This window comes from Symsagittifera roscoffensis, chromosome 1 (genome assembly GCF_963678635.1).
Source record: "Symsagittifera roscoffensis chromosome 1, txSymRosc1.1, whole genome shotgun sequence".
Classification (NCBI taxonomy): Eukaryota; Metazoa; Xenacoelomorpha; order Acoela; family Convolutidae; genus Symsagittifera; species Symsagittifera roscoffensis.
The window spans coordinates 15,568,244-15,595,887 of NC_087062.1; the positions used below are offsets into that span (position 1 = coordinate 15,568,244).

General features: G+C 34.9%; 2 protein-coding genes across 5 annotated transcripts in view; one reads left to right on the forward strand and one right to left on the reverse strand.

The window, feature by feature from the left end:
• On the forward strand, nucleotides 1-27,140 carry LOC134846217 (uncharacterized). 2 transcript variants are annotated; one of them, XM_063863519.1, is made up of 18 exons: nucleotides 1-171; nucleotides 6,296-6,415; nucleotides 6,574-6,819; nucleotides 7,673-7,825; nucleotides 8,228-8,434; nucleotides 10,409-10,546; nucleotides 12,684-12,806; nucleotides 14,094-14,255; nucleotides 14,586-14,684; nucleotides 14,770-14,789; nucleotides 14,869-14,923; nucleotides 16,416-16,540; nucleotides 22,695-22,913; nucleotides 23,422-23,538; nucleotides 23,744-23,770; nucleotides 26,174-26,275; nucleotides 26,682-26,714; nucleotides 26,799-27,140. In XM_063863519.1, exons 1-18 carry the CDS (start codon nucleotides 138-140, stop codon nucleotides 26,838-26,840), a joined length of 2,022 nt encoding a protein of 673 aa, XP_063719589.1. In that variant the 5' UTR covers nucleotides 1-137; the 3' UTR covers nucleotides 26,841-27,140. The 2 variants fall into 2 exon arrangements, with proteins under 2 accessions (XP_063719589.1, XP_063719671.1); XM_063863601.1 differs by lacking the exon at nucleotides 23,744-23,770.
• Nucleotides 1-27,644, reverse strand: part of LOC134849099 (coiled-coil domain-containing protein 181-like) — a 479,610-nt gene that overhangs the window by 253,919 nt on the left and 198,047 nt on the right. The window lies entirely within an intron of this gene.

Below are 27,644 nucleotides of genomic sequence, written 5' to 3' on the forward strand. Positions count from 1 at the left end.
ATTACTTGCAAGCACAACTGAACGAAACTAAATTGTTCATTTATTTTTTATTCTGCTTGGTTGTTGACAAATAAACAAGTTGAAAGCGGTATTATTACCAGTTTGCAAGTTTCCGCGTAGTGACATCTGCTTTCCAAATGTCAGGCTCAAAAATAGTTCTCCATGCTTCAGGTTAGATAATCCTTTATATATTAAATCGAGATGTTGGTGTGCTTTGTCTCAATTTAAAATTTTTTGATTCAATACAAAAAAAACACGTAAAAAATAAACATTGAGAAAGGCAAAAGTAAACAAAAGGAAAAATATATAAAAGTAGTAGTTCACAACCCACCTTTATTTGACCAATGCCGCGAAAATAGGAGATCAAAACCCACCTTTATTAGACCCTCAATTAGTTACTCGAAAACTTTGTTCGATCGAAAGACTCGTTCAACCGTGTCTCACATACGTCGCAAACCGGAAATCGTTTAAATGTTTCTGCCGCTACCTTAGTCGAGTAAACTCTATCCATGTACCAAAAATGAAACCGATGAAGCTGCATTTTGAGAGTCGAGATGGGCGATTTACAAGTGTGAGTCGGAGATTGATACGTTATTTGAGCTCTTCGCAGAAGTTCAAATCAGGGAGTCTTTGACTTGTCTAAAAGCAGGGGCGGGCTGGTGGAGGCGGACACCCTTTTTTCAGGGATTCGACCTCCTGCCGACCAAAGGGTCCCCCCTTTGAACTATTTTGAGATATCCATTTTTGGCTGCCGGCCCCCAACATTTTTCTAAAGGAGCCTTCCGCGCCAATATATACTAATTTTGAGGGGGGAGCGCGCACGAAAAAAACGCGATTTTTGGTCAAAAATGTCCAAAAAATGCCTAATAGTGTGCTTTTTGTGGCCTGTTTTTTTTTAATTTTGCCTGCATCTTTTTAGAACAAAATTTTCGAAATTTTTTTGAAAATTCCCAAGCACCCCCCTCCCCCTCGAGAAAATACTAGATCCGCCCCTACCTAAAAGCTTCGTCATTCATGTTGCGTATTTGCCGAATTCAGTATGCTCAAGTTAATTGATGAAGTTCATCGCAGAAATTTTTCCATGAAAAATTTATGGCGTGATCTTATGTATTCAGACAAAATAATCAAAAATTCAAGTTCAACAACAAGAAAATTAAAAAAAAACTGTTAGGGAATCGGTTTATTTTTCAATATTACTTTCAATTTTTGGTCAAAGCGTTTCTGCTCATTTATTTTTAGAAGAGGCGAGAAGGTGAAAAGAATGCACGGTTGAGTTATCATGGAGGTCTCGATGATACCGTGATCATCGAGACCTAATATGTATGTAAATATATATATATGTATGTGTGTGTGTGTGTTTTAGTCTGAAAACCTAATTTACAGTTTTTCTTGACATCTCAGTGTTTTTTTCATGCAAACAAAAACGCACTTAGAAAGTTGAAAAGAAAGTTGGGTGACAATTGGAACAAGCAACAATTATTCGCAGCAGTGAGTTGTGACCGAGGGTCTGTACTCATAGAGTAATTTCAGATAAAGTACACCGTCTGTTCGTCACGCTATCTTATTTTCGGCCGGATAGGTTCGTGTGCAACTTCCTAGTCTAATACCAATCTTAATCTTACTCTTATATCTCCTAGTCTCAGTATATCTAGTGTATATTGTCTTTGCGAGTTAGTTCTTGGAGTTTATCCACTAGGAGAAAACTGTAGTTTACGATTTATTCAAATTGTTCTGGTGCTGAAACTACAAGTAGTTTCAGCACTTAAAAGTACGTGTCAATGTTAGTGATGGAATATGATTGGTTAATAAGTGATATTTTATAGAGATAGTTTTATCAATAATATCATTGGTTTATAAATACTAGTTTAGAACTGGTTCCACCCATCCGGGGTTTAGAGAGTTTTTAGTTTTTAATTGTTTATTGTAGTGAAGGACGGGTGAAGTAGTTTTCTTTTAGAGTTTTGAGCAGTGAGTTCTTGAAGAGAAGAGAGATTAGTTGTTTGGGTAGAGAGATCGTGTGTTCGTGTTTCAAAAATGGGTCTCAATGATCGTGGATCGTCTTGGGTGATTGTGTCACCGATGCAATTATTTCTCGATTTCGTTAAGCTTAGAGCGAGACTACGTGCAGGGTAAACTTTTCCGTATGAAGCGCCAAGTGACTAGGATCGGTATGTGAGATCAACATCGAGATGGCCATTGGTCTGTTTCAATGGGTTTTCTTTGCTGCGATGTTGAGCCCATACTTTAAATCCTTTGAGGGTAGTGACTACGGCAACAAACCAAATAGATTTGCCATTCCAGAGTTGGAATGTAATCGAGTTTTCATCTCCGTTGCTGCGCGTTCCTTGGGCTCTAAGAAATCTTTACATCATATTGCATTTATGTAACTACATCTTGTTAAAGAAGTCAGTTTTTAGTTATGATTTATTATTAGTTACTAATCTTTTATAGAGATAGTTTTATCAATAATATAATTGGTTTATAAATACTAGTTTAGAACTCGTTCCAGCAGTTTCGAAACAGGCGACTCTTTGTAATAGTCAAAGTTCGGTACAAGGCATGACAAGTAAAGAAAGCTTGCTCGCATTATTTACCTCTCAATGTGTTTTTACGAACAGTCGCCTATAACTAGTTATGATCTCACGCATTGTGAAACCCTTTTCAGTCTTGATTTGATTTGCTCAGAATATCCGAAAGTTTCAATCAGGGGCGACCAAACTGAATCAGTAAGAATCAGAGTCCCGTTGATGTTTTCAGAGCCCCGCAGATGTCAAGTCTCGAAATCAAAACCAAGATCGGTCCAAGCCATAGTACAAGAAAATAATCTTATGAATAAGAAACTTGAAAAGGCTTGCCCAAATCATGTCCAAACAGCTTTGAAAAAATTAAGAAAAATTACTGTAAATACAGAGCACCTACATAAAAAAATCAGAAGTGGATTCATCTCATTTGCTTTCATTGTATTTTCCACCGTCTAAATTTTGGTTTATCATCTCCTTTTTGAGTTTTTCTATATATCTGAAAATTCACAACAAGCCTTGTTTTGAAATTTTTCTGAAACAATTATAATTGGATTTTTAATAAAAAAAACTGGGAACTTTGCATTCAGAGAATTCTGAGGACGTATCGGAGCGTCATATGAAGAGCTGTCAGGATAATGGTTTTCCATAGCAAATACTTTTGACTTAACACCCTTTAGTGTCATATGAGCCCGAAAACAATTTAATATGTTTATTAAATACCATCTGAGTTTTCGTGCGTTTTCAGACTAAAGTAAAAACATTCATTGTTGAGAGTAGCTGTGTAACTATGATTGAACCGATTGAGCGGATAGTAAGAAGTTCAAAAATTTTTACTTGTTTCTAATCTCGACCAAGTTGAATTTTTTGGCGTTCAGGATTACAAAAATACCGCATATAAACTTGAAACAGTTATAATAGCACGCAAACAAATAGGTTGTATGCGATTCGTGAATTTCACTGACAAAAAAAAAGAAAATAGAAGCAGCATCTAAATTTTATTAACAACCCTTAGATATTCTACAGCCTTAAAAATAATAAGGTTTTGCTTAAAAACTTGAAATGAAGAAAACTCAAAATCGTAACGAATAATGTAGGCCACGATTTAAAATATGAAAAATGCTACTTTTGTAAATAAAAAAAAGTTTTGAAAAACCAATTAAGCCCAAAAAAGACCTACAAATACAGAACAGCACTTCATAACTTTTTAACGTAAATTACAATCCGAATACATTTTTCTCAATTGATTTACTTCAAACATTTTAATTATTCTGACCTCTCTCAAAGAGTGGAATGGAGCTATGGACAAGGATCCGATTTTTACAACCAATTCTCACTAGATCAGGGAAAATTTGCAGTGGGTCAAGTGTGGTATCATAACAAAAATTTTTGTTCGTAACACATATTCCAAAAAAGTTTGACAAAAATATCTCAGCAGTGTTCGAAAAAAACTGCTTTGAATATTTATGGTTTTCAGCCTAAATTAGACGAAACTAGTTGAAAAGCTATCCGCCCTACTTCAAATCTACCCGCATCCACTTTCAAGCGTTAATAATTGATTATATTACGATTTTAGTACCAATCTTACTAAAATTGAGAAACAATCGATTTTAATCAGATCATAATCGATTACAATCTCTCTTTTTGAAATCAAATTATAATTGATAATAATACATTATAATCAATTAATTATTCGTCTATTTTTCGATACATTTATAAACAATTACAATTGATTATAATCCATTATTTTTATTCAAATTTCTAATTCACTAGTTTTGTACAAAAATCCCTTATAATTGATTATAATTGATTATAATCCCTTTTGTTTGACCATTCTGTCTTCGAAGTTGCATTTAAATTGCTTATATTTTATGCTTTTTGTAGACGTTGGTTTTTATGAAAAATGAGAAATTTGTTTTTAAAGTTTTCCAATCAAATCAAATTTATAAGGATTTTTTTGATTTCTTCCCCGTTAGAATTGTTTTGTGATGCATATTTTAAGCTTTTCTAACCACCAAAACATCAGCAAAAAGATTTAGTCTCATGATTGATTCGGAAAATTTATTTTTCATCTACCGCAGGAACGTTTCCACTAATATGAAATGATCTCTACGAAATTTTTTGTTTCGTGGTGAAACTTTGTGTTCACCAAAGTGTTCAAGAGATTTTCTTATTGATACAAAATTAATGACCCATGAGATATAATTCGATTATTGTTTTGATTGACAAAACTTTGGCAAAATAAGAGATTATAATTGATTATAATCGATTATAATTGATTTTTAGGGTTTTTTCAGAACTATAATCAATTATCATCGATTATAAGAGATTAAAATCTCTTAGAAAATATCACGAATATAATCATTTATAAATCCTTTAAACACCTAATTGTGGTAATTATAATCAATTATAATTGTCAAAAAAATCATCATAGTAATCTGTTATAATCGATTACTTACGCCTAAACTGAGCATGCGGGTACTAATTTTTAATAAAAACTTTTAATTTCGATAAAATATAAAATCACCTTTTATAATTTTTTCACTTAACTGAATAGGAAAAAAAAGAGAAAAATAACAGCATATTCAAACAACATTGAAATTGAATAAAAAAGGCTAATTTAAAAATTCAGAAAAAAATCTCTATCTTTGAACATTTTTTCTTGTAACATATTGGTCGAAACATTCTCTGCAGCCTGCACAGCAGCTGTTCCTCACTGTTTTGCTATGTCGCCACTTTTTGAGTTATTCTTTGCACCTCGTAAGTTTTGCGGAAACAATTATACTTTGAATTGCACAACGTTGATGAATATGCGTAAAGAGAGTTCCAAAAACTAGCCCGAAAGTCCCAAAACGAGTTTTCAGGCTTAATCTTCTATGTTATAAATACAAATTACTTACTTTTCATTGAGTATCATATCAGCCAGCAAACTATAAAACATAGATATTAAGAAAACTCCGCAACATTTGTTTTATCTAAACTAAAATAGAACAAGACTGCTTGCATCAGGGCAAAGCCTTGAATGTTCCGACTACCTTTTAAGCTTTGTGGAAAAAAGTTTTCAAAAAAAACTGGAAAATTCTTTAGTTTTTTTAAAGATTTTTTTTTCAAAAATTATTCCACCACACGCTGAATAAAACAAAGTGATTTTTTTGCATTTAGTTAAATATTTTTAGATCAAACCAAGTATTAAAAAGACTAAGAGCATGCCTCAATTCAATTTAGAACGACAATAATCATTTTCAATTTAGAACGACAATGTCATTAGTAAGACAGATGAAATCTCCACTTACGCGTTAAAAGCATGAAAGATATCGCGCACAAAATTTTAAACCACCATTATTTTTTCAAAAAACGATCACAGGTGAAATATATACATTTTTTAATTTGAAATCATTTGAGCGCGTTACCTTTTGGACGATATAGGAAACGATTTAATCATAAAATGCTAGTTAATAAGTCGAAATTTGTTCGGAGAAAAAAGCGCACGAGCAGAAATACTCCGTCACTTTCTTCGAAAAATTGAGCAAAAATTCAAACTGAGTTAACTATAATTCAGCATTTTTTGAGCAGCTGTGTATTTAGCATTTAGTCGAAGAGGCAATTTTTGAAACAGCTTTCAGAATTTGATGATATTTTCTCAGCTTAACCTTGTTGGTTTCGTAGCCTACAGACTTACAAATGATCATATGTTTCTAAAATTTTCTGCGCTTTACACAATTTTCGTTTTAACGCACGTTTTGGAAAACTTTGACCAAGCATTTGTTCATTAATAGAGGCTTGCAGTGACTCATCTCCTCGTGGCAAGGGACTGGGGGGAGGTAGCAGGAATGTGACCTTGAGAGTGGACGAGTACGACATGAGCAAGATGGAACAGAAACTCAAACTGGAAATAGGTGAGTCATCCGAATCCTATCATCCTGGGGTTCACTGGAACATCATAAGGAATTATCATTACTTCAAAATTTGATTGATTTTTTTGTGGATTTGGTGGAGTTTTGCATTTGTGGTTTACACTTAATGCAAAAAATGACTGTTTTTTTTTCCAATTTAGCCGAAATAGATAGAAGACTAGAAAAATGCAACTTCCCCCACGGAATGAACAACTCGACCAAAGCGAAGCCCAGAAGGTCAACTCTGTCTAATGATCCCCGGGAACTGCGACAGTTCCAGAGCAGGACCAAAGTAGAGGACGAGCCAGTGATGTTTAAGAAGGACCGGCCACAGCCCAAACCCAAGACTAGGTTCCTCTCTAAGGACATGAAAGAATTGAATGAGATTGAGAAGTACAGTGGGAAAAGTTAGTTTGTTCGTAAAAACGGAAAATTTTTTCACTCGAGTTTGGTATTCGAATCGTTTTCATATGTGTTTTACTAACTTCAACTCAAAGAGTCAGAACTTACAAGACCCAGTTCCAGTAACATAAAAATTAATTGGAGAAAATTTAAGAGAAAAAATTTTTAAGTTAATGTTGAACTTCGCAAACAGCAGCCAAGTTGTTAAACTATTTTAATTATTTTTCTCTTTCAGGCAACATGGGTAGGTCGAGAAAAATCAGGGTTGGTTCTGATATACATCTTATTCTGAAATATATTCTATGAAATCGGATAGTATGCGGCTTAGAGGTCTCAATTTAAACCTACTATTTAGTTAGTTGTTCATCATCATAGCCGGTTTTCGTGAGAACTCCTAAAATATGGGAGTTTGCTATTGGTAGAAATTTCACTGCAGCATCAAGTTGATGTGACTTATTTAGACCCAGAGTGCTTTTTTCTGCATAAATGATATTTGAAAGAACTTGATCATTAAAAAAAATTGTGATTGATAAAAAACGTTACCAAATTAACTGATAGCGAATTTAAGCCAATCCTTCTCAACTTTCAGGCAAGACTTAAACTTGTCATAGAAAAAGAAAACTTTTTATTCTGTGATTTTGTCAATGAACTGCAAAGGTTCGAGTGCCGCGAGGTTCTCTCTTTACTGATTAATTTGAAGCAACTTCTCCAAAGAGTTAATTTTTACAGGGGTATAAACAAATCTTATTTTTTGCTATCTTTACTCGTAGATAAACGATCCTATAGTTAAAGTGTTCAGCTCGTACAAACAATAAAATTGTCGGCCTATTGACTTTCTGAAATGCTGTTACTATTCAGACAGGAATCTTCTGGGAGTGGTCCCGATTACAGCGCCAGTTGAGAGCAAAAGTAGTCCCAGGCCAAAGACCAGCACACTGACCAATGACATAGGCGAACGGAAGAACAGGGAAGTGCGTGAGAGGTCAAGGTCACGGTGCAAATCAACTGGCGGTAAAGAAATTCAAATGAAACAAAAACTTAAGAAAGAACTTGAAGCAAGAAATTCCATTGAAGCAGGAACAAAAAACTATCCGTTTTGGGCTCCATCGAAAGCTTGAACGTAGACTCTTTGGATATAAATTTGAGTGACTCAAATTTCTTGCTTTTCTATCTCAGCAGTAAAAAATTTTACAAAATCATTTTTCATGATTTTAGCTGTCGCACAAGATTTATAAATTGATGAGTCTAGAGCGCAATGCAATGAATATCAAAAAAGCGAACATACAATTATAATTATTATAATACAAACCATCTCTGCGGTTTTTTCAATTCAGAAAACGGTTATTCTCTGTGGTTCAGATACGTTTGATAATTATAATATTGGACAATAGACTTTTAAAAATTGTGTGCCAGGTTCGCCAGTTGGGTCCATTGATACTCTTGCAGACGATGTGTTCGATTCGACCCAGTCGGGTGGCGGCAACAACCCAATCACAGGAGAGGGGAGTAATCACCCCCGCCAGTCCCGCTCCTCTTCCGCCGCCAGAAGGAGACACTTCAGCAACAATCCAGTGGAGATGCGCCAGATTGAACAGCACTCGAATGCATCCAACGGGAACAGTGAGTCCAGTCTATGCGAATCAATACTTCATTTGATTAGTATTTAAAGTCTAAAACATCCAAGTATAAAAACTGTCTAAGTGCCAGCCGCACCCGGCAAACTTTTTGAGCAGATTTTGCACGGTTTTTTCCATAAAGTGATGTCGTTTTTTATTTATATCCCCTTCAATTTAGTTACTTTAGAAAGTCTTTTAGTTTGAGTTGAATAAAAATGGCGTTCCAATAAATCGTTCCACAGCCTCGCCCATAAATCCGCTCTTGGGTGGTATTTGATAGTTAAGTATGTTGTTTTTAAACGCAAAACGTTCCTCAAGGACGTGTTTCAAGCTGGGGGATGTTTTTCAAGGACCTTTATAAAATCTGTTTAGCTATACAAAATAAATTAAAGTTCATCTCGCTTTTGAGAGGTTGAGAGGCTTTTCAAAAATCTGCTTAAAACGGTCCCTGGAACGTGACAACTTGTCTGTTTCGTTCTTTGAAAGCTCGAAAACGCAATTGTAGGAAAAGTTTGTGGCAACAAGTTTTGTAAAGCATCAAAGAGCATGATTGAAAAACTGTTCAAAACTTTTCAGCAAAACTGTTCTCAGCAAAACTTCTCAACATTTTAAATTTAGTTTGTCACGCAGTACATTTTTTCGAGTAAAAATGATGAAGAGCGCATTTTCATCAAATTGGTCCCTGGGCATCAATAACGTTAAGTCTGTGTAAAAAAAATTAGTTGAAGTTTTTTTCAGGAGAAACCACAATCTCTTGACAAGCTGGAATATAAATGTGGGCCCTGGGCATCAATATCTTTCACCCTGTGTACAAAAAAAACTGTAAAATATACTATTTAAAAACTTTCGGGAGAAAACATCATTTCTTGCTAGGCTGGACCATAAGTTACAAGCCGTGATATAATTGAATAATTTCGATATGTTGGGACAATATAAATTGTACCTGCCAAAAAAGAAACAACTGAACTCAATTGGCACAAATCAAATATTGAATGAGAATCTTCATTTAGATCAAACGTCAAAAGAGTGTTACCAGTTCAGGTTTTTAATGTGAATACTTTGAAAATTGAAAAAAAAAAATTAGAAAAAAAAACTAAAAAAAGCTGAAAAAATTCAGCAATTGTTAATGTTTTTCCAATTATTCTTCCTTGATATTTTCGTTGTTAGTGAACCGCGATTGAGGCAGATTAAAAATTCTAAAATTGAAATCATTGTAAATGAGTTGATCTAAGAATTGCAATCGAATTAATTGAGAGCACAGTCTCCCACCCTGACATTTGTAAATTCCGTGCCAATTAGTCTGAAAATCGAAATTAATCTGGTCATTTTATCTCGACAACCAGAAAGCTTCCTAATTTTTTCAGAGTTCGATCACGGCTGTTTTGATATAAGTCCGAAACGGGCTTTGATATGATAGGATAGTTCAACCTTTAAAAACTAAGGCAGCTAAAGTCGACTGGGTACACTTAACTGATAAATTGTACGAGCCACCAATACCACAATCAATAGCGAATTTGTGCCGACGCATATCTCTATGGTTTTCGACCCCCTCGCCACCAAAAGGGTCGTTTTTTGGTACTATAAAACGACATCCCTTTTTATCTGACCAATCCTAAAAGTTATCTAAAGGTGCCTAAGGCGCTAATATAAACTAATTTGAGAGGAGAGCGGAGCAGGAATAAAAGCAATAAATAAAAACATGATTTATTGGTCAAAATCTTTCAAAAAGTGCTTTAGAACGGCGTTTTTGTCATTTTTTCAAAAGTTTGCCTGCGGTACAGAATTTTTTCTCAAAATAGGATCGAAATGATGTTTGGGGAAAGTAAAAAAATCAGTTTGGTCTCGAAAAATTGCCGCACCAGATCCGCGCTTGCTTGGAAGTATATGTGAAAATTGCGGTCCTAAAACAAAGCAGAAGTATTTTTCTTTTCATTTTTTTTCTTGTGACCTATCAATATAATTTTGTTCCCGCTTGTAGATGATCAAATGAATGGTTCTTCTACATCTCCCCGTCAGCTGGAGCCATTCTACCTTAGATCTCGTGCAGCTACCCCCAGGGGTAAACGGAACACTCTCACTCACAACTTCAACGAACTGAGAAACGCCCAGAAAAAAGGTATGCAATACTTGCTGAGCTACGTGATGGAACCGAATGTGGCATGTTTTGCCCCACACACTTTTCGCCTCTTTTAAAATTAGTGGCAGGTTTCGCACATGAGACGTTTCGTCCCTCATAATTTCACACATTTCGCCCCTAACTCATTGCACAATTAAGAACCGCCGTTTTCTAAATTTACGATTTGAAGGGCGAAATGTAGTAGTGCAAAATGTGCCAATAATTGCTATAGGGGCGACATATGCGAGGGTTGAAGTGTGTGAAAACCGATGGAGCAGCATGTAATATATATACAAAAAGTAAATCGGGGGTATTCTCATGATAGACATGATAGAGGGACCGAATGAAGCAAAACTTTTAGCCAATCAGAATCGTTAAAGGCTCCTATTGGCTTAGTGACTTTTGCAGGGAACCGAAGTCATTATTAGCGGAAAATGAAATTAAGCAGCAGAGCAAAATTTTGCTAATCATATGTCCCAAAATGAAAAATTAGTCCCATAGGTCCCAAATTAACAAAGCAGTCGCACAAGTCCCAAATCTTTTCAATTGGTCAAAGACTAATTGAGCTGACTCTCGGTTTGAGGTCGCCGGTGAGCCGCAATGCGCGCGTTGCCGCTCTGAGGCGATAACTGGCTCTAAATTTTGTATAGAGTCCTAACCTCTGTCGGCACGCTCCCAACACGGTAGAGCAACTGCGGAGGTCACTATTCTGCAGCTGGAATTTATGCTGCTTGAACGGTAAGCAACCAATCCATAAAAACGTTGGCTCAAGTTTCAACCAATCAGAATTCAAGAAGATAAATTTTTGGACTTATGCGACTGTTTTGTATTTTGGGTGCTATGAACATTGAAATATATGGGAATTCGCCTTTGCTGAACAATTTGTGAAGATAAACAATAAATTTTTAGTTTTAACTTATTTCATTCTTGAAATTGGTTACAGGATTCATAGGTTCCAAAACCAGCCTTCGATTTCACATATGAAAGTTCTTGTCTGCTTCTTGTGTTCAATTTTGATGTTAATAGCCTTGATTTATTTGCATATTTTGCAATTACTTTGACATTTTTGAATACTCAAATACTCTGATTGGCTGAAAATAACTGAAAAGAAACTTCCAACATTCAATTTGGAACTGCTTGTATATCAGAGTAAAGCCTTGAATGTTCCGATTGCATTTAAGGGAAAATTAAAATGTTTTTTGATTCTATTTGCAACGCATTGCTAACGCGTGTTATAAAAAATTATATTGCGCGTTATCTATCCCAAATTGCCCAAATTAACAATTTTCAAACATCTATAACTTTGCAGAAAATTATCACGGGTGAAAGTTTGTAAGTTTGAGCATTGGGTAACAATAGTTTTCAGGTGATATAATAACTTACGTCCGAATTGCTTAGTTAAAAAGTCGATAGTTGAATCTATAAAAAAAACTTGCACATGCGTAAACATTCCGTTTTCTTGAAAATTCGGAACAAAAATCCGGCTGCCGTCTAAATCTGCTTATTTTATCAAATGAGCCTTCTTTTACATTGAGAAGACTCTATCCTTTCTGAATCATAATGAAAAAGTTAAGAGGAGCAAAAATCGATTTCTCCAACTACGTTTTCATGCCGACAGTAAATGAATTAATTTGGCGATTTAGTTTTTTAAGTGTCACCTTTATCTAAGTTTTGCAGATCTAAGTTTTACTCTATTGGGCAGTTTTCTAAAGTCAATAAATTGAGTTCCGAGCTCTCGCAAAACACTGTCAAGATAGATATCCTAAAATTGTACCGAAAGGGGGTCTCTTTGGGTAGTCATGACTCCAATTCTTGAAAGGGAAGGCGTGGAAAGCGTCCCACCTCTTATTTAATTATTAATCCGCTTCTGGATGACACAGTGGACAAATTCTTGAAAGAGGAATTGTTATACATGGTATCTTAAGTTCAGCTGTAATTGAATCACTGCCTTAAAAAAACACACCTGATATCATGTATACGCGACCACACCCTCCCCTCTCTCCGAATAAACGGACCAAACAGCCTCACTTAAAGTAGATGATATTAATTTGATCCACAAACAAGTTTAACATACTCCCCCATAAACTGAATTTATTTAACTTTAAACAACCGTAATTTTTCACTGTTTTAATTTCAGAAGGCGGCAAGAATGTGACTGACGATGAGTTCTCACTTGGGTTCAGTCGAGATAAGCCGAAAGCTACTGCACTTCGAACAGCTATGATATCTAAAGGGAACAAAAGCTCAAATGGAACAGCAGGTCGGGTCCGTTCTAGATTTTGAAAACGAGGAAGTGCTACGCATTTTTATCGTAGTTTTCGACTGCAAGAGTTAAAAGGTGGCGTAAATCGAAACCTTAATTGGGGCCAGTAGCGTGCCGAGGGGAGGGGCGGAGGTGACCGCCCCCCTCAATTCTGGTTGGCAAATTTTTCAAAGGGTCCCCCCTTTGGTATAATTTTACGGGGGCCTAGGAAATTAGAAGTCAAGCAAATTAGACGACCATAAAAAACGGAGTTTACGAACAACCAGTATTTACTCTGCCAAAAGTTAATTTAAGTCTGTAAACAAAATTCACGCAATTTGCACGGAAGTTATAGTCTAAGTTTCGTTATTTTTTGATCGTCTAAATTTTTTCGTCTAAGTTCCTAAACCCCAACTTTACGACATCCATTTTTCGCCTGCCAACCTCAAAATTTTTCTAAAATATAATTAAATTTGAGGGGGTAGCGCGCGCCGAAAAAACGCATTTTTTTGTCAAAATTTTTCAAAAAGTGCCCAAAAACGCCTGTTTTTGGTCAGTTTTTTTTTATTTTGCCTGCGGCGGAGAGTTTTTTTGACAAAATAGGGTCCTTATAGTATTTTCGGAGAGCTCCGAAAATTAAATCGACTTAATAAAAGGACGCAGATTTTTCAAAATTTGTCTAAGAACCGCTAACCCCCCCCTAGAAAAATTTAAAAGTTTCTGCGCATGCCACTTATTTGGGCAAATTCAAATCCCAATGCTGCTCCGCATCGAAACTTTCATATGGTGTTCTGCATCGCGATTCTCAAATGCTGTTCTGCATTGAAATGATCAGATGCTTAAATGATATTCAAATGCCAATTTTGCATTGCAAAATTTTTTGCAGCGTTTGATAATGTAACAAGTAGACATGTTTTTGGTCAGTTTTTTTTTATTTTGCCTGCGGCGGAGAGTTTTTTTTGACAAAATAGGGTCCTTATAGTATTTTCGGAGAGCTCCGAAAATTAAATCGACTTAATAAAAGGACGCAGATTTTTCAAAATTTGTCTAAGAACCGCTAACCCCCCCCCCCCTAGAAAAACTTAAAAGTTTCTGCGCATGCCACTTATTTGGGCAAATTCAAATCCCAATGCTGCTCCGCATCGAAACTTTCATATGGTGTTCTGCATCGCGATTCTCAAATGCTGTTCTGCATTGAAATGATCAGATGCTTAAATGATATTCAAATGCCAATTTTGCATTGCAAAATTTTTTGCAGCGTTTGATAATGTAACAAGTAGACATATGGTTTGTATAAAATTGCAGATGATTCTGGGGGGTCTGGTGAGAACATGTGCATCCTGCCGTCCAAGTCCTGTCCAGGCACCCCCTCGGCCAAGAGGAAAGTGACTCTGAGCAAGAATCCAGGGGAGATGCAGAAGATACAGACCAAGTATGATCTGGAACAGTGGGCCGGCGGACATTCAGGTTTGCACAATTTATACAAAACTCTTTACTTTTCTTAGCATGTTTTTCACGTCATAAATTCTCGGTAAACAATTTGTGGTTTGACAAAAACTTTGAACGCCTAAGGAAAAGAAACAACAAAGGCAATTTTTTTCACGGTCATAATTTAATATAACATTGAAACACTACCTTATTTTGCCAAAAACTTCAGCTGAAACTGCGAGAAAAAAAATTGCTAAAAGAAATCGTGCTTAAAGTTTCGCTATGAAGCATTACCTATTTTTTGAGTCAAAGTATTGGTAACAACGCATCATATCAAAACTTATAGGACAAGCGCTTGCAAAATTTTAGTCGTGCTATCCAATCGCGTCAGCAATGGACAAAAGGCGAACACCAGGCCTCTTGGATTTTCGAATGAAAATGATCTGAGAAGAACTCAACGCAAATCAGGTGTGATCACTAATTTAAATTTTTTTTGTAGTTTTGATTTTTATCGCAGTGATATAAGCCAATAACAGCATATAACTACTTTTAGGCGAAAGTGACAGTTTGTCGGTAAGTTTTGTGTCCTTGTCGAGTGACTATAAGATTTCACTTTGTTTTAAAATCTTTTTGAGTCTAAGTTTCGTTTTAGCAGATCTTTGGCCTCCCACAAAGGCAGACACCAGCTATTAATGGAAACCATAAAGGTTCGTTTTTTGGTTATTCAAGCGGATTTAATATAATACTCAAGCGTAACACTTGTAATAACAAAATAACATAATATATGATAGAAATAATAATATAATAGTTTATTATGGTTATTGAAGCATAATATTTTCACTGTCCCAATGAGGTTATATGGGTAATAATCAATTATAATGGGTTTTCATGGTATAATTGATTATAACTCGGACTGACAAATTTAAATCAACTATTATGCAGATTAAATTTTGAAAAGAAATCAAATTACGGTAGCCGCTTTAGACATTTAAATCGATTTATAATGGACTAAATGAATTTTTACTGCAGATAAAAAATCGAATTTATTGCCTATAAATAGTTTAAATGGAAGGTAGTGAAAATCATCAAAATCTCAACAAAGCTGATTCAACTTAACTATTAATTTAGTTTCACAGCTTGAGCAAAACTTTCTTCTGAAGAAATTCTCAAGAAAAACTACAGAGAGCAAAAGTCACTCGAGGAGAGCTTTTACTGCAAACTACGCAGTAATGAGAAAAAATCTATGCAATTTTTTTTGAAATGTAATTTTCACTATTAACCTTCCAGGCTCATTTTTTTTCAGCAAACGGCATATTACTTAAAAAATCAAATTGGAAAAAAATCATTTTTGAAGCAGAAAATTTAGACATTACTTGTCCTCATAATTTGTTTTTAGTCCTAACATCAAAACCAAAAGTCAATTAAAAAGCATACATTAAATTTTTTTCATTATTTCTCTATTGTTTCTTAGTCTAAAAAATTGGAATATAATCTGTATATAATCTAAGTAAGTGAGTACACAAAAAATTTGTTGAAAATTGATTGAAGTCGATTTAAATCGATTTTATTGTTACTCGCGGGAAAATGAAACCAAAAAAACTGACAAAAAAGGATTCGAAGTGATTTAAAATGGATTGAATTTGATTCTTAAAACCACATTTTGTATCAATTTAAGTTGATTTTAAATCGATTCACGTCGATCGATTTTTTAAAAATCTTTCTGCAACATTATCCATATAAAATCTTTTGCAATCCATTTTTGTCAGTACGGGAATGCATTAAAAATCGACGATAAAACAAACAAAGCAGAAATCAATTTAATCTATATTAATCGATTATAGTAGATCATATTGGATTATAACGGATTATAATAGATTTTAATAGATAATAAAAAATTCTTATGAGTAAGAGCCTGGATTTTCCAAAACCTTGAAATCTAGTATTCAAAACTTGAATGTTGGAATCGCCAAATTATAATGTCAATTTTTTTGGCCGCGAAAATTGATTATAATCGTTTATTGCCCATGAAACCTCATTGCGGGTAGTTTTTTATGCACTCTAGAGTAGCAATCTTTATTATATGATATCAATAAACAGTTACCTTGTTAAAGTTACTCTTTTTGTGAACTTTGTTGTGGAAATTTGATAGATCCAATACAGAGTTTTGCCGTTCCCTGAAACCTGAACTTGTCAAATTAGGAGAGATCAATGCTTCGGAAGGGGGACTCCAGTTCGGTGGGAGTGGAGGTGGAGCCCCCATTAGGGACAAGGAGAGTGGTATGATACTGACTGGTGTAGGGGGTCGCTTCCAGAAGGACTACTTTGTAAGTCGACGTTTGCTGGTAATAATTCACATTAAGTTTCACAACAGCCAACTTCACTTTCACGCTGGCTGAAAAATAGCTTACATATATGTGAAAGTCGTATAAATTGCACCTATTTTTCAAGAAAACTTAAAGAAATAAAAAACAATTTTTTATTGTAAATTTTCATCCTTTTGGTGGGGGGGGGGGGGGGGAGTAGTGACAGAATAGAGAGGGGAGTTTCGAGAGAATTTTTCGAGAGAGTATCTGTGGCAGTTTCGAGAGAATTTTTTAAAATTCAATTGAAAATTATTATGGGAGGATGAGAAGAAAACGTATAGTTTCCGCACAGGACTACTTAGAGCTTCCAATGCCGTTGTATTGTTACTTGTAAGGTTGTAGAACACAAAAGTGGTTCCTTCACTGAATTTTCATTTTTGACTCCAAAAAACGCCAAGAGACTTTCACTCGAAATATGTTACTTTTCAAAAAATGCAGCTGAATTTAATAAAGCAATTTGGGAGAAAAAGGTAGCTGATTTGACCCCATGAAGCAACTTAATCATAAACCGATTGGAATTGAGACAAAAAAAAACACAATCCAACACCTGTCATTTCTGATTATTGGAAAAAAATTACCATTTTTGTAGACCACCCTACCCTCACAAAAATTATCTCTAGATCAAGGCGAAGCAAAGCGAGCAGAAGAAATTTTGAGGCGGTAAAACAGTTTATAACCGTTTATGTGCACTCATCAGCGGTGGTGAAGTGGTTAGGGGAGCGGTGGTGAAGTGGTTACGTCTCCGCATCTCAATCGAAAGGTCGGATGTTCGAGGCCCACCATGATCCGTACTCGTTGCTTGAGGGTGAAGCAACATAACCCAGCCCAGAAAAATAAACAAAAAAATTGCATGTAGCTCTTAAACAGGGGCACAACAGCGGTTCGCCGTGATGAGCTGTACAGCTCTTGTGTTGGTCCTTTCCCCCGTGGATAAAATGGTCTTAAACTCTTAAAAATAAAAAGTAAAATGTATTTTTTTTGCAAAAACAAATCGAAGCTTTTTTTGTTTTTAAAATCACTTCTTTGAGGTACCTCTCTTCTCTACATCAGAAAAGTTAAACTTTTGAATGAAAAGAAGCTGACTAAAGTATTTCAAATGAGTTGATCCTATACTTTTGTTTAATAATTAACACAGAGTTGACTCATATCTTTGACTAAACCAAAAATTAATATTTAAAATTTAAGACATTTAACGAACTTAACAAAATTTTCGAGCCATATTCCTTGCAATTCGAATGATAATTGCTAAGGTTCTAAAATAACAAGATTTTTAAGTCAATTTGATATTTGTTTTTGTTACTTAAAATTGGTACTTATTTTTTTTATCCGCTGGCCTAACCAATCATTTTTTGATGAAAGCTAAAGGAGCACGCAAAATAGCAGGTCAACAGTGCCATGCTTAAAGTGAACACTTTTCCATTGCCCTAAAGCAGTCTGAACATTCTGGGCGTCGCCCTGTTATGAGCAATTTTGTTTACATTTAAGCTTTATTATATTCTCTGCAACCCTACGGTTGCGTTTAGCTTGCGTTAAAAAATCATTATTGTTTCAACTTTTTTCGGTTGCTTGTGCTTGGGGTAGTTTTTTTTCTCCAGACAAATATCTGTGGCAGTTTTGAGGGAATTTTTTAAAATTCAATTGAAAATTATTATGGGAGGATGAGAAGAAAACGTATAGTTTCCGCACAGGACTACTTAGAGCTTCCAATGCCGTTGTATTGTTACTTGTAAGGTTGTAGAACACAAAAGTGGTTCCTTCACTGAATTTTCATTTTTGACTCCAAAAAACGCCAAGAGACTTTCACTCGAAATATGTTACTTTTCAAAAAATGCAGCTGAATTTAATAAAGCAATTTGGGAGAAAAAGGTAGCTGATTTGACCCCATGAAGCAACTTAATCATAAACCGATTGGAATTGAGACAAAAAAAACACAATCCAACACCTGTCATTTCTGATTATTGGAAAAAAAATACCATTTTTGTAGACCACCCTACCCTCACAAAAACTATTTCTAGATCAAGGCGAAGCAAAGCGAGCAGAAGAAATTTTGAGGCGGTAAAACAGTTTATAACCGTTTATGTGCACTCATCAGCGGTGGTGAAGTGGTTAGGGGAGCGGTGGTGAAGTGGTTACGTCTCCGCATCTCAATCGAAAGGTCGGATGTTCGAGGCCCACCATGATCCGTACTCGTTGCTTGAGGGTGAAGCAACATAACCCAGCCCAGAAAAATAACCAAAAAAATTGCATGTAGCTCTTAAACAGGGGCACAACAGCGGTTCGCCGTGATGAGCTGTACAGCTCTTGTGTTGGTCCTTTCCCCCGTGGATAAAATGGTCTTAAACTCTTAAAAATAAAAAGTAAAATGTATTTTTTTTTGCAAAAACAAATCGAAGCTTTTTTTGTTTTTAAAATCACTTCTTTGAGGTACCTCTCTTCTCTACATCAGAAAAGGTAAACTTTTGAATGAAAAGAAGCTGACTAAAATATTTCAAATGAGTTGATCCTATACTTTTGTTTAATAATTAACACAGAGTTGACTCATATCTTTGACTAAACCGAAAATTAATATTTAAAATTTAAGACATTTAACGAACTTAACAAAATTTTCGAGCCATATTCCTTGCAATTCGAATGATAATTGCTAAGGTTTTAAAATAACAAGATTTTTAAGTCAATTTGATATTTATTTTTGTTACTTAAAATTGGTACTTATTTTTTTATCCGCTGGCCTAACCAATCATTTATTGATGAAAGCTAAAGGAGCACGCAAAATAGCAGGTCAACAGTGCCATGTTTAAAGTGAACACTTTTCCATTGCCCTAATGCAGTCGGAACATTCTGGGCGTCGCCCTGCTATGAGCAATATTGTTTACATTTAAGCTTCATGATATTCTCTGCAACCCTACGGTTGCGTTTAGCTTGCGTTAAAAAATCAATATTGTTTCAACTTTTTTTGATTGCTTGTGCTTGGGGTAGTTTTTTTTCTCCAGACAAATATCTGTGGCAGTTTCGAGAGAATTTTTTAAAATTCAATTGAAAATTATTATGGGAGGATGAGAAGAAAACGTATAGTTTCCGCACAGGACTACTTAGAGCTTCCAATGCCGTTGTATTGTTACTTGTAAGGTTGTAGAACACAAAAGTGGTTCCTTCACTGAATTTTCATTTTTGACTCCAAAAAACGCCAAGAGACTTTCACTCGAAATATGTTACTTTTCAAAAAATGCAACTGAATTTAATAAAGCAATTTGGGAGAAAAAGGTAGCTGATTTGACCCCATGAAGCAACTTAATCATAAACCGATTGGAATTGAGACAAAAAAAAACACAATCCAACACCTGTCATTTCTGATTATTGGAAAAAAATTACCATTTTTGTAGACCACCCTACCCTCACAAAAACTATTTCTAGATCAAGGCGAAGCAAAGCGAGCAGAAGAAATTTTGAGGCGGTAAAACAGTTTATAACCGTTTATGTGCACTCATCAGCGGTGGTGAAGTGGTTAGGGGAGCAGTGGTGAAGTGGTTACGTCTCCGCATCTCAATCGAAAGGTCGGATGTTCGAGAACCACCATGATCCGTACTCGTTGCTTGAGGGTGAAGCAACATAACCCAGCCCAGAAAAATAACCAAAAAAATTGCATGTAGCTCTTAAACAGGGGCACAACAGCGGTTCGCAGTGATGAGCTGTACAGCTCTTGTGTTGGTCCTTTCCCCCGTGGATAAAATGGTCTTAAACTCTTAAAAATAAAAAGTAAAATGTATTTTTTTTGCAAAAACAAATCGAAGCATTTTTTGTTTTTAAAATCACTTCTTTGAGGTACCTCTCGTCTCTACATCCGAAAAGGTAAACTTTTGAATGAAAAGAAGCTGACTAAAGTATTTCAAATGAGTTGATCCTATACTTTTGTTTAATAATTAACACAGAGTTGACTCATATCTTTGACTAAACCGAAATTTAATATTTAAAATTTAAGACATTTAACGAACTTAAAAAAATTTTCGAGCCATATTCCTTGCAATTCGAATGATAATTGCTAAGGTTTTAAAATAACAAGATTTTTAAGTCAATTTGATATTTATTTTTGTTACTTAAAATTGGTACTTATTTTTTTTATCCGCTGGCCTAACCAATCATTTATTGATGAAAGCTAAAGGAGCACGCAAAATAGCAGGTCAACAGTGCCATGTTTAAAGTGAACACTTTTCCATTGCCCTAAAACAGTCGGAACATTCTGGGCGTCGCCCTGCTATGAGCAATATTGTTTACATTTAAGCTTTATTATATTCTCTGCAACCCTACGGTTGCGTTTAGCTTGCGATAAAAAATCATTATTGTTCCAACTTTTTTCGATTGCTTGTGCTTGGGGTAGTTTTTTTTCTGCAGACAAATATCTCTGGCAGTTTTGAGGGAATTTTTTAAAATTCAATTGAAAATTATTTTTGCCTTCAGCTCAAATTTAAAAAGATATTCCTTCTGTGATTTGTTTCGTAAAGTTATGAAGGTTTAAATATTACCATTTTAGCCAACTTGGGACAATTAACGCGTGATATATTTCGTATGATTAACTCGTAAGTAAGCGGAGGTTTAGTCCGTCTTAGAATTTATTTCAAATGGAATTATGGTATGCTGTTTGGCTTATTTAAAAATTTTTATATGCAAAATATTTCAATTTCTTCTTTACAGAACGTTCGGGGGGATGATTTTCAAAAAACATCAAAAATGTTTTTTGAATTTTTTCTTTTTTTTGAAAAACTTTTGTCATTTATTTTAGTTTGAATTAATCCATATAACAAAATTGCAGTCGGAAAACTCATGATTTATCGCTGATACGAGCAGTTTGTTTTTAACTATTGGTAATAACAACAGATTCACTCTTTTCAGTTCAGCAAAATCACCGAACGATTTTCTCACTTACCGACATAAAAATTCCGGCAGACATTTTTGGAGCACATTTGCAATTTAAAATCCTCAAAATAAGAAATTAAGACTTGTTTTTTTTGTTTGTTATAACGTTACCAGCTTTGGTTTTGCGGAAACTCCCGTTTGTCTGTCTGTGCTTTAAAATTTTGCTTTGCTGGAATGGTTTGGCCTTGCTTTTTTTGGTTTTCTGCCTCATGTGTTATCGTTTGCACTTCAAAACTTTGATTTGGAAAGTTTTTGTTCCGACCGATTGAAAACTGGGGAGGGACTTTATATTCAGGTGTGTTTTAGTTTTTTTTCCACGCAAAATCAGGTATCACGAACATCATTGGAATGAGTCAAATGATATGCAAAATTGAAGCTCTGCGAGTCATGATTTAAACGACTTTTCCAGTAACGAGACAAAACTGGTTCAAAACTTTTGTTTTTATTTCATTTTTAAGCAAAAACGCGAACTAGCAGGCTTTCAACAGCTTTCTTATGCTTAGCTTAAGCCCTGAAAAATTCGTTTTACGCGACTAAAATTAGTTTTCTCGGAACAAAAAACTTCAAAAAAGCGCAAAATTTATCTGCAAAAAAATTTGAAAAAAAAAATAATTTTTTTTATACAGTTTTCATTTGTTTTTCTACTCAGTTTTCTACCAATTTTTTGTCCATTATACTTATATTACTATTTTGGCAGAAAAAACTGAACTACAATTAAAAAAAAAGTTTTTTCGTAGTTTTTTAAAGACCATGTTTTGGACCATTTGGTACAACTTGCACAGTAACCGGCGATTTTTTTCATAACTGTAACGTGTGAACGACTGATATCTCAGGCTCATTGGGTATTTAAGTAGGGTAACATTTAATCAATTTTTGTCTCAAGCTAATTTGACATTTGCGATGGTGTTTTCAACACTATTTTAGTCAAAACAAATTCCATCCGAGAAATAAATTCGTGGTTTCCGTCTAACTTTCTGTCGGTCAATTTGCTATCCTGCATTTTTGCGGTATCGCAAATGGTACGAAGCTCCGTATCTTCTCTCGGTCAACTAGAGCCTTTGCGTTGCGAACAGTTTCGAATGCTGCGGGTTCCGAGCGTTTTTATCAATTTTCAAATACCTGGGAAAAAATTGTTAATCATAAAGCAAATGATCAAATAATATTAAAGAAATTTTCGGAAACACGATTTTTACTTTCTATTTAACAGAAAATAAACGATGAGGCAGCTTTGAAACAAAAAGTTCAAAAACAGCAGCAAGATCGCGAGGACATGAAAAAAATGATAGAGGACAACAGTAGCAGACGCAAGTCGGAACGGTCGGAGGAAGACAAAGTACCCTCGGAAGATCTGGTGGACAAGATCAGAAAGCTAGACGATTCCAGGAACAGGTCAAGGTCAAGAAACACTTCAGATGTCACACGTGTGGTAAGCGCAAATTTAAAATGAAACCTTTAAGAGAAAAATGATTTGAATGGAAGATATTTTAATGGCATGTCGAAAAATAAAATACTTAGTTTATATGCGTCTGTGGTTCTCATATACGGTAAATGTAATATTCGATTTAGCCTTCAAAACTAAGTATTTTTGCTGAAATTTTACGCTTGTGAAATGCAGTCAAAGGCTGTTTCTCTGCATATTTGATACCATTGCAATCATGTGGAAATGCAGAATCATAAAATTTTTGACACACCTACTGAAATCATTTTTGTTACCTATATTTTGTAAAATACGGCCGCGTTGAAATAGATTTAAATAATAATTATAATAAACTGTTTTCAAGCTAACACACCTAATAATTATTGCCTCAAAACCGCATTTACAGTTATTGAACTTTAGCCTGAGAGGTAGCTATGGGACCTTCTGGTCCGTTTTCAGATTTCTCTGTCGGAAAAAAAAGTTTTCAAAATTCAGAACGACAAACTGCATATTTTAGAAGATGGATATCCGATACCCAAGTGACACCTCCGCCAAGGACTATCACGAGAATCTAAGGAGACAACTAGAAGAGCACGACACACAGATACAAAATCACTACAAGCAGTTCAATCAAGTAAGACAGTAGAGTGATGTAACATGTCAAGCCTGTTCATGATTGAACAAAACCGAAAGCCAGCCTTGTTGTCAAAGCCCCTCTCCACCCCCCCCCCCCCATTTTTCAAAACTTTCAATGGATTGTTTTATGTTTCAAATATCTCCTATTAAAGTTTTTTTTCAAGTTATTACTGATTTGATTTTTAAAATTCAAACCTATTTAGACTGATCAAATACCAGTTTCTGCCAACGTAAGTAGTCAACTTGAACTTGGTACCTCAGATGATCATTTTTAATATCTGAACTGCTAAATTTTCATCGGAGCAAGAAAACCGATATCATCAGAAACCAAATTTTCCTGTAACTCATAAATCCCCTTAATCATCCGGTTTCATTATCCTCTTTAAATTTTATCCTCATAATACTTTCAAATAGTAGTTGAGGCAAAGTGGCTTACGATTTTGTACTATGGCGGAAAAATGACACATTTGGAATAGTTATATTATTAGAATCAAATGGTTTGAAAAATGTTGTTGGAACATTGTCAATTAACAAAACGCCAAAGCTGCAAAAAGTACATAAATATAAGCCGCCTTTTATTAAAGATTTGGATATCTGAATTTGACGATAACTCAGTTTTTTGCCCAACTCGAATCTCAGGTCTATAATTGTGTATCGATCATTGGTTACAGTTGTTTTTGTTGTTGTGGCCCTTATGATTTCCATCAAAACATCCTAGGTAGAAGAATCAAATAGATGAGAAGCATGAATTTCTTCCAATCAAATATCTTCTTGAAATTCTGTCAATCAAAACTGTAAATGAATTTCTGTCAATCAAAACTCTTCATGAATTTCTGTCAATCAAAACTCTTCATGAATTTCTGTGAATCAAAACTCTTCATGAATTTCTGTCAATCAAAACTCTTCATCATAGATAATTAGAGTAAATGTCCCTAGAATAAAGTGACGCTGTCGCAGTGCTGAAACATTGCGGTACTACCACTGGGTCTTGCCCACAGAGCCGCATTCCCGGATAGCCGAAAAAAACTGAAAGACTTCGGCACTTCTCCTTTTCCCCACATGAAAAACTTGTTCACATTGTCTGGTTCTTTATGAAAATTGAAATACGGACTAATTAGGCTGTAACAAACATATTTTATCTTTATAATGAGCCTTGTCAAACCACTCATTACACCTTAAAATTGTTGCTCGCGTGAGCTGAGGGGAGGAAAATGGAGAAAAAAGACAAATTTGCCACAAAATTTGGACTTTTTTTATTGTTCTGCCTTTCGGACTACGTTAACGCATCCTGCTTTTCCCACAAAAGCAGTTGGAGAGTGGGATGCTAACCTGGTTCTAAATGGGAATTTTCGGCCAATCAGCATAAAAAAATTTGCATGCAGCGCTAAAATTTGAAAATTTGACCACTTTTATTCAAACGATTACGCTACCTGGTTATTTTCTGGAACTTAGCTAACAAAAAATCTAATAGACTCAAAGCATTTATTACTCATCGGTAATTACATATCGTTTGCAGAATCTTGCAAAGTGGCAGACTTCAAGGCCACTTAGTACCGATCTAAAACGTCGATAACATAACAGAGAAACTAATACGCACTCTGACTCAGCCATGCTGAACTAGAAAAAGGTGTAAGCGATACGGTTCTACTTGACATTACTCGAAAAATGTTTACTCAAAAACTAGAAAGTTAAAAGGATAAGGTAAATTCGTTAGTAAATAATAGATCGATTGTAGAAGTAAGTTGAATCAGATACGCTGTATCAATTTATCAATTAAACACTGAGGGAAAACAGTTTTAAATACATAAGAATCGTATTGCTTACACCTTTTTCTTGTTCATTATGTCAGAGTGCGTATTAGGTTCTCTGTTGTGTTATCGATGTTTTAGATTGGTACTAAGTGGCCTTGAAGTCTGTCACTTTGCAAGATACTGCAAAAGATATGTAATTACCAATACATATACGAGGTATCAAAGGTCGCCTCATGACACCGGCAAACAACAATTTTTGATGATTAGGGAACAAAATTTTTTGAGTAGCTTAACAAATATGAGCAAAAATAAATAAGTGTATTGGGATGAACTCAGGGAGCAGGCGCCAAAAAATGTGTTCAAAACCTCAATTTTTTGCCAACATTTTTTTTTGAATACGTGCCTCCGTCGAAAAGTTTCGTCAAAAGTAAGACCTTTAAAGCGTTTTGGGATAGCTTAAATTTAACCAATCCCAAAAAAGCTTGATTTTTTCAAATTTTTACGGCATTTTTTTACCCCATCATAAAATTTTTCTATTCTGAGGGTCTGTAAATTACTTGGGATGGGGGTTTTTTAATGAGAAAAGGCTGTTTATAATATTTTAATATTTTAAGTGATTAATTTTTGGTGTAAGTCGGATCAATTTTTTTGTATTTGGAACAAAAAAGAATTCGGCTATCCGAGAACAAAAAAGTTTTCGGCTATCCGGGAACAAATTTATTTTCGGCTATCCGGGAACGATTTTATTTTTCGGCTATCCGGGTATTCGACTTCGTGACATGCCACGCTACCACTCTGTAACATTACAGCAACAGTGTTAACTTTCACTGCAAGATCTATCCGGGCAATTTCAGATATTATGGTATGTAAAATGCACTTCAGGGGCACACTGAGACGACGGTGGATTTGATGGAGAAAAGGCGAGATAGATCGAGGAGCACAAGGAGGCTCAAAATGGGTTCCCCTATGGGACAGCCAGCACAGGTATACATGGCATTTACATCAGGGTGGGGGGGGGGGGGGGGTTTCTCAGTGTCTTAATATTAGCGACAACAAAAATTATGAACCAAAAGTCTAATAAAAACTCGAAAAGGTAAAATGATCAAAATTATTTAATTATAAATACAAATAGAAAACTACTCAAAATTGATTTAAGAAAATTTTAATTGATTATTCAACTATCAAAATCAAACTCTAAAATGTGAATTCATCAAGGTAAGTAAAAACGTTTAAAATTCAACTACAAGCTCTCTCATAGCTCAAATTTTATCACATGCAAAAAAAGTTGTGTTAATAAAGTATTCCAACAGAAGCATTGAACGAACAAATAATTGTTGGTCATTTGTTAGAAGGTGAGTCATTTGATAGGAAATTCTTTTTTTTTTTACAGAATGAAAGATCCATTTCTTCTCAGTACGATAAAGTAAGTAAACTTAATTTTTTCATGCTCCAGTAATCTAGTAATCTTGAACTTGATAATCTCAACTCTTATTTGATTCCTTTTTAGAATACTCACAAATTATCGACTCCATTCGCTGTTGAAGACTGAAACCAAAACAAACTTATCATCACGCACAAATCATCTTGAAAACTGTCATTTTCTATGTATAAATCATGGTTTAAGATCAAATAACATTCTTCCTGAAAAACTTTCAAGCTTACAAAATACTTTTACTACAAGAAGTGTGCTGAGAATAGTCAATGTTTCAAAACTGTGCAAGAAATGGTAAAATGCAAAATCGTTATGGCAACATCGAAGTTTCACGCTTGATACTACAAAACGCCTTTAAAAACTTACTTTCACAATATGACTTCCACAATATGGTCACCTTATAGCGTCTCGATTTGACCATCCTACAAAAAGTTCCCCTATCTTAGAACTTCTGTCAAGATTTGTAGCAAATTTCCGCTATCTTACAGTTTTTTATAACAAAAAGTTCTAAGACAGTAACTTTTCCCAATATTCAAAAAACCGCCGTAGATATTTTGAATGTGTTTTTATTTTGCGATAACAAATAAAAATCAATTTTGGAAAACGTTCGTTTTTTTTTTAATTTCATTCATCTAGAAATTTTTTAGATAGTGGCTATATTGTATGCATTTTGAATAGCAAATTCCGAACCAAGAAAATTGATTTTTTTTTCATCTTATCTCTTAAACAGGGGCACAACAGCGGTTCGCCGTGATGAGCTGTGATGAGCTGTACAGCTCTTGTGTTGGTCCTTTCCCTCGTGGATAAAAAATGGTCTTTATTATACGTAATTAACGGTTGGAAAATATTTTGGAGACAATAAAAATTCAACTTTGACGAATCATGTCATATAGCTGCAGGCGTGTTGTATGTGCGGTTCAG

Bases quoted from the DNA above. Each gene is read 5' to 3' on its own strand.
- LOC134846217 (XM_063863519.1), top strand. From the start codon at position 138: ATGTCAGGCTCAAAAATAGTTCTCCATGCTTCAG. The intron at 8,435-10,408 runs GTGAGTCCAGTC...TCCCGCTTGTAG, and splicing joins GAATGCATCCAACGGGAACA to ATGATCAAATGAATGGTTCT. The intron at 14,924-16,415 runs GTTCGTTTTTTG...TTGTCAAATTAG, and splicing joins TATTAATGGAAACCATAAAG to GAGAGATCAATGCTTCGGAA.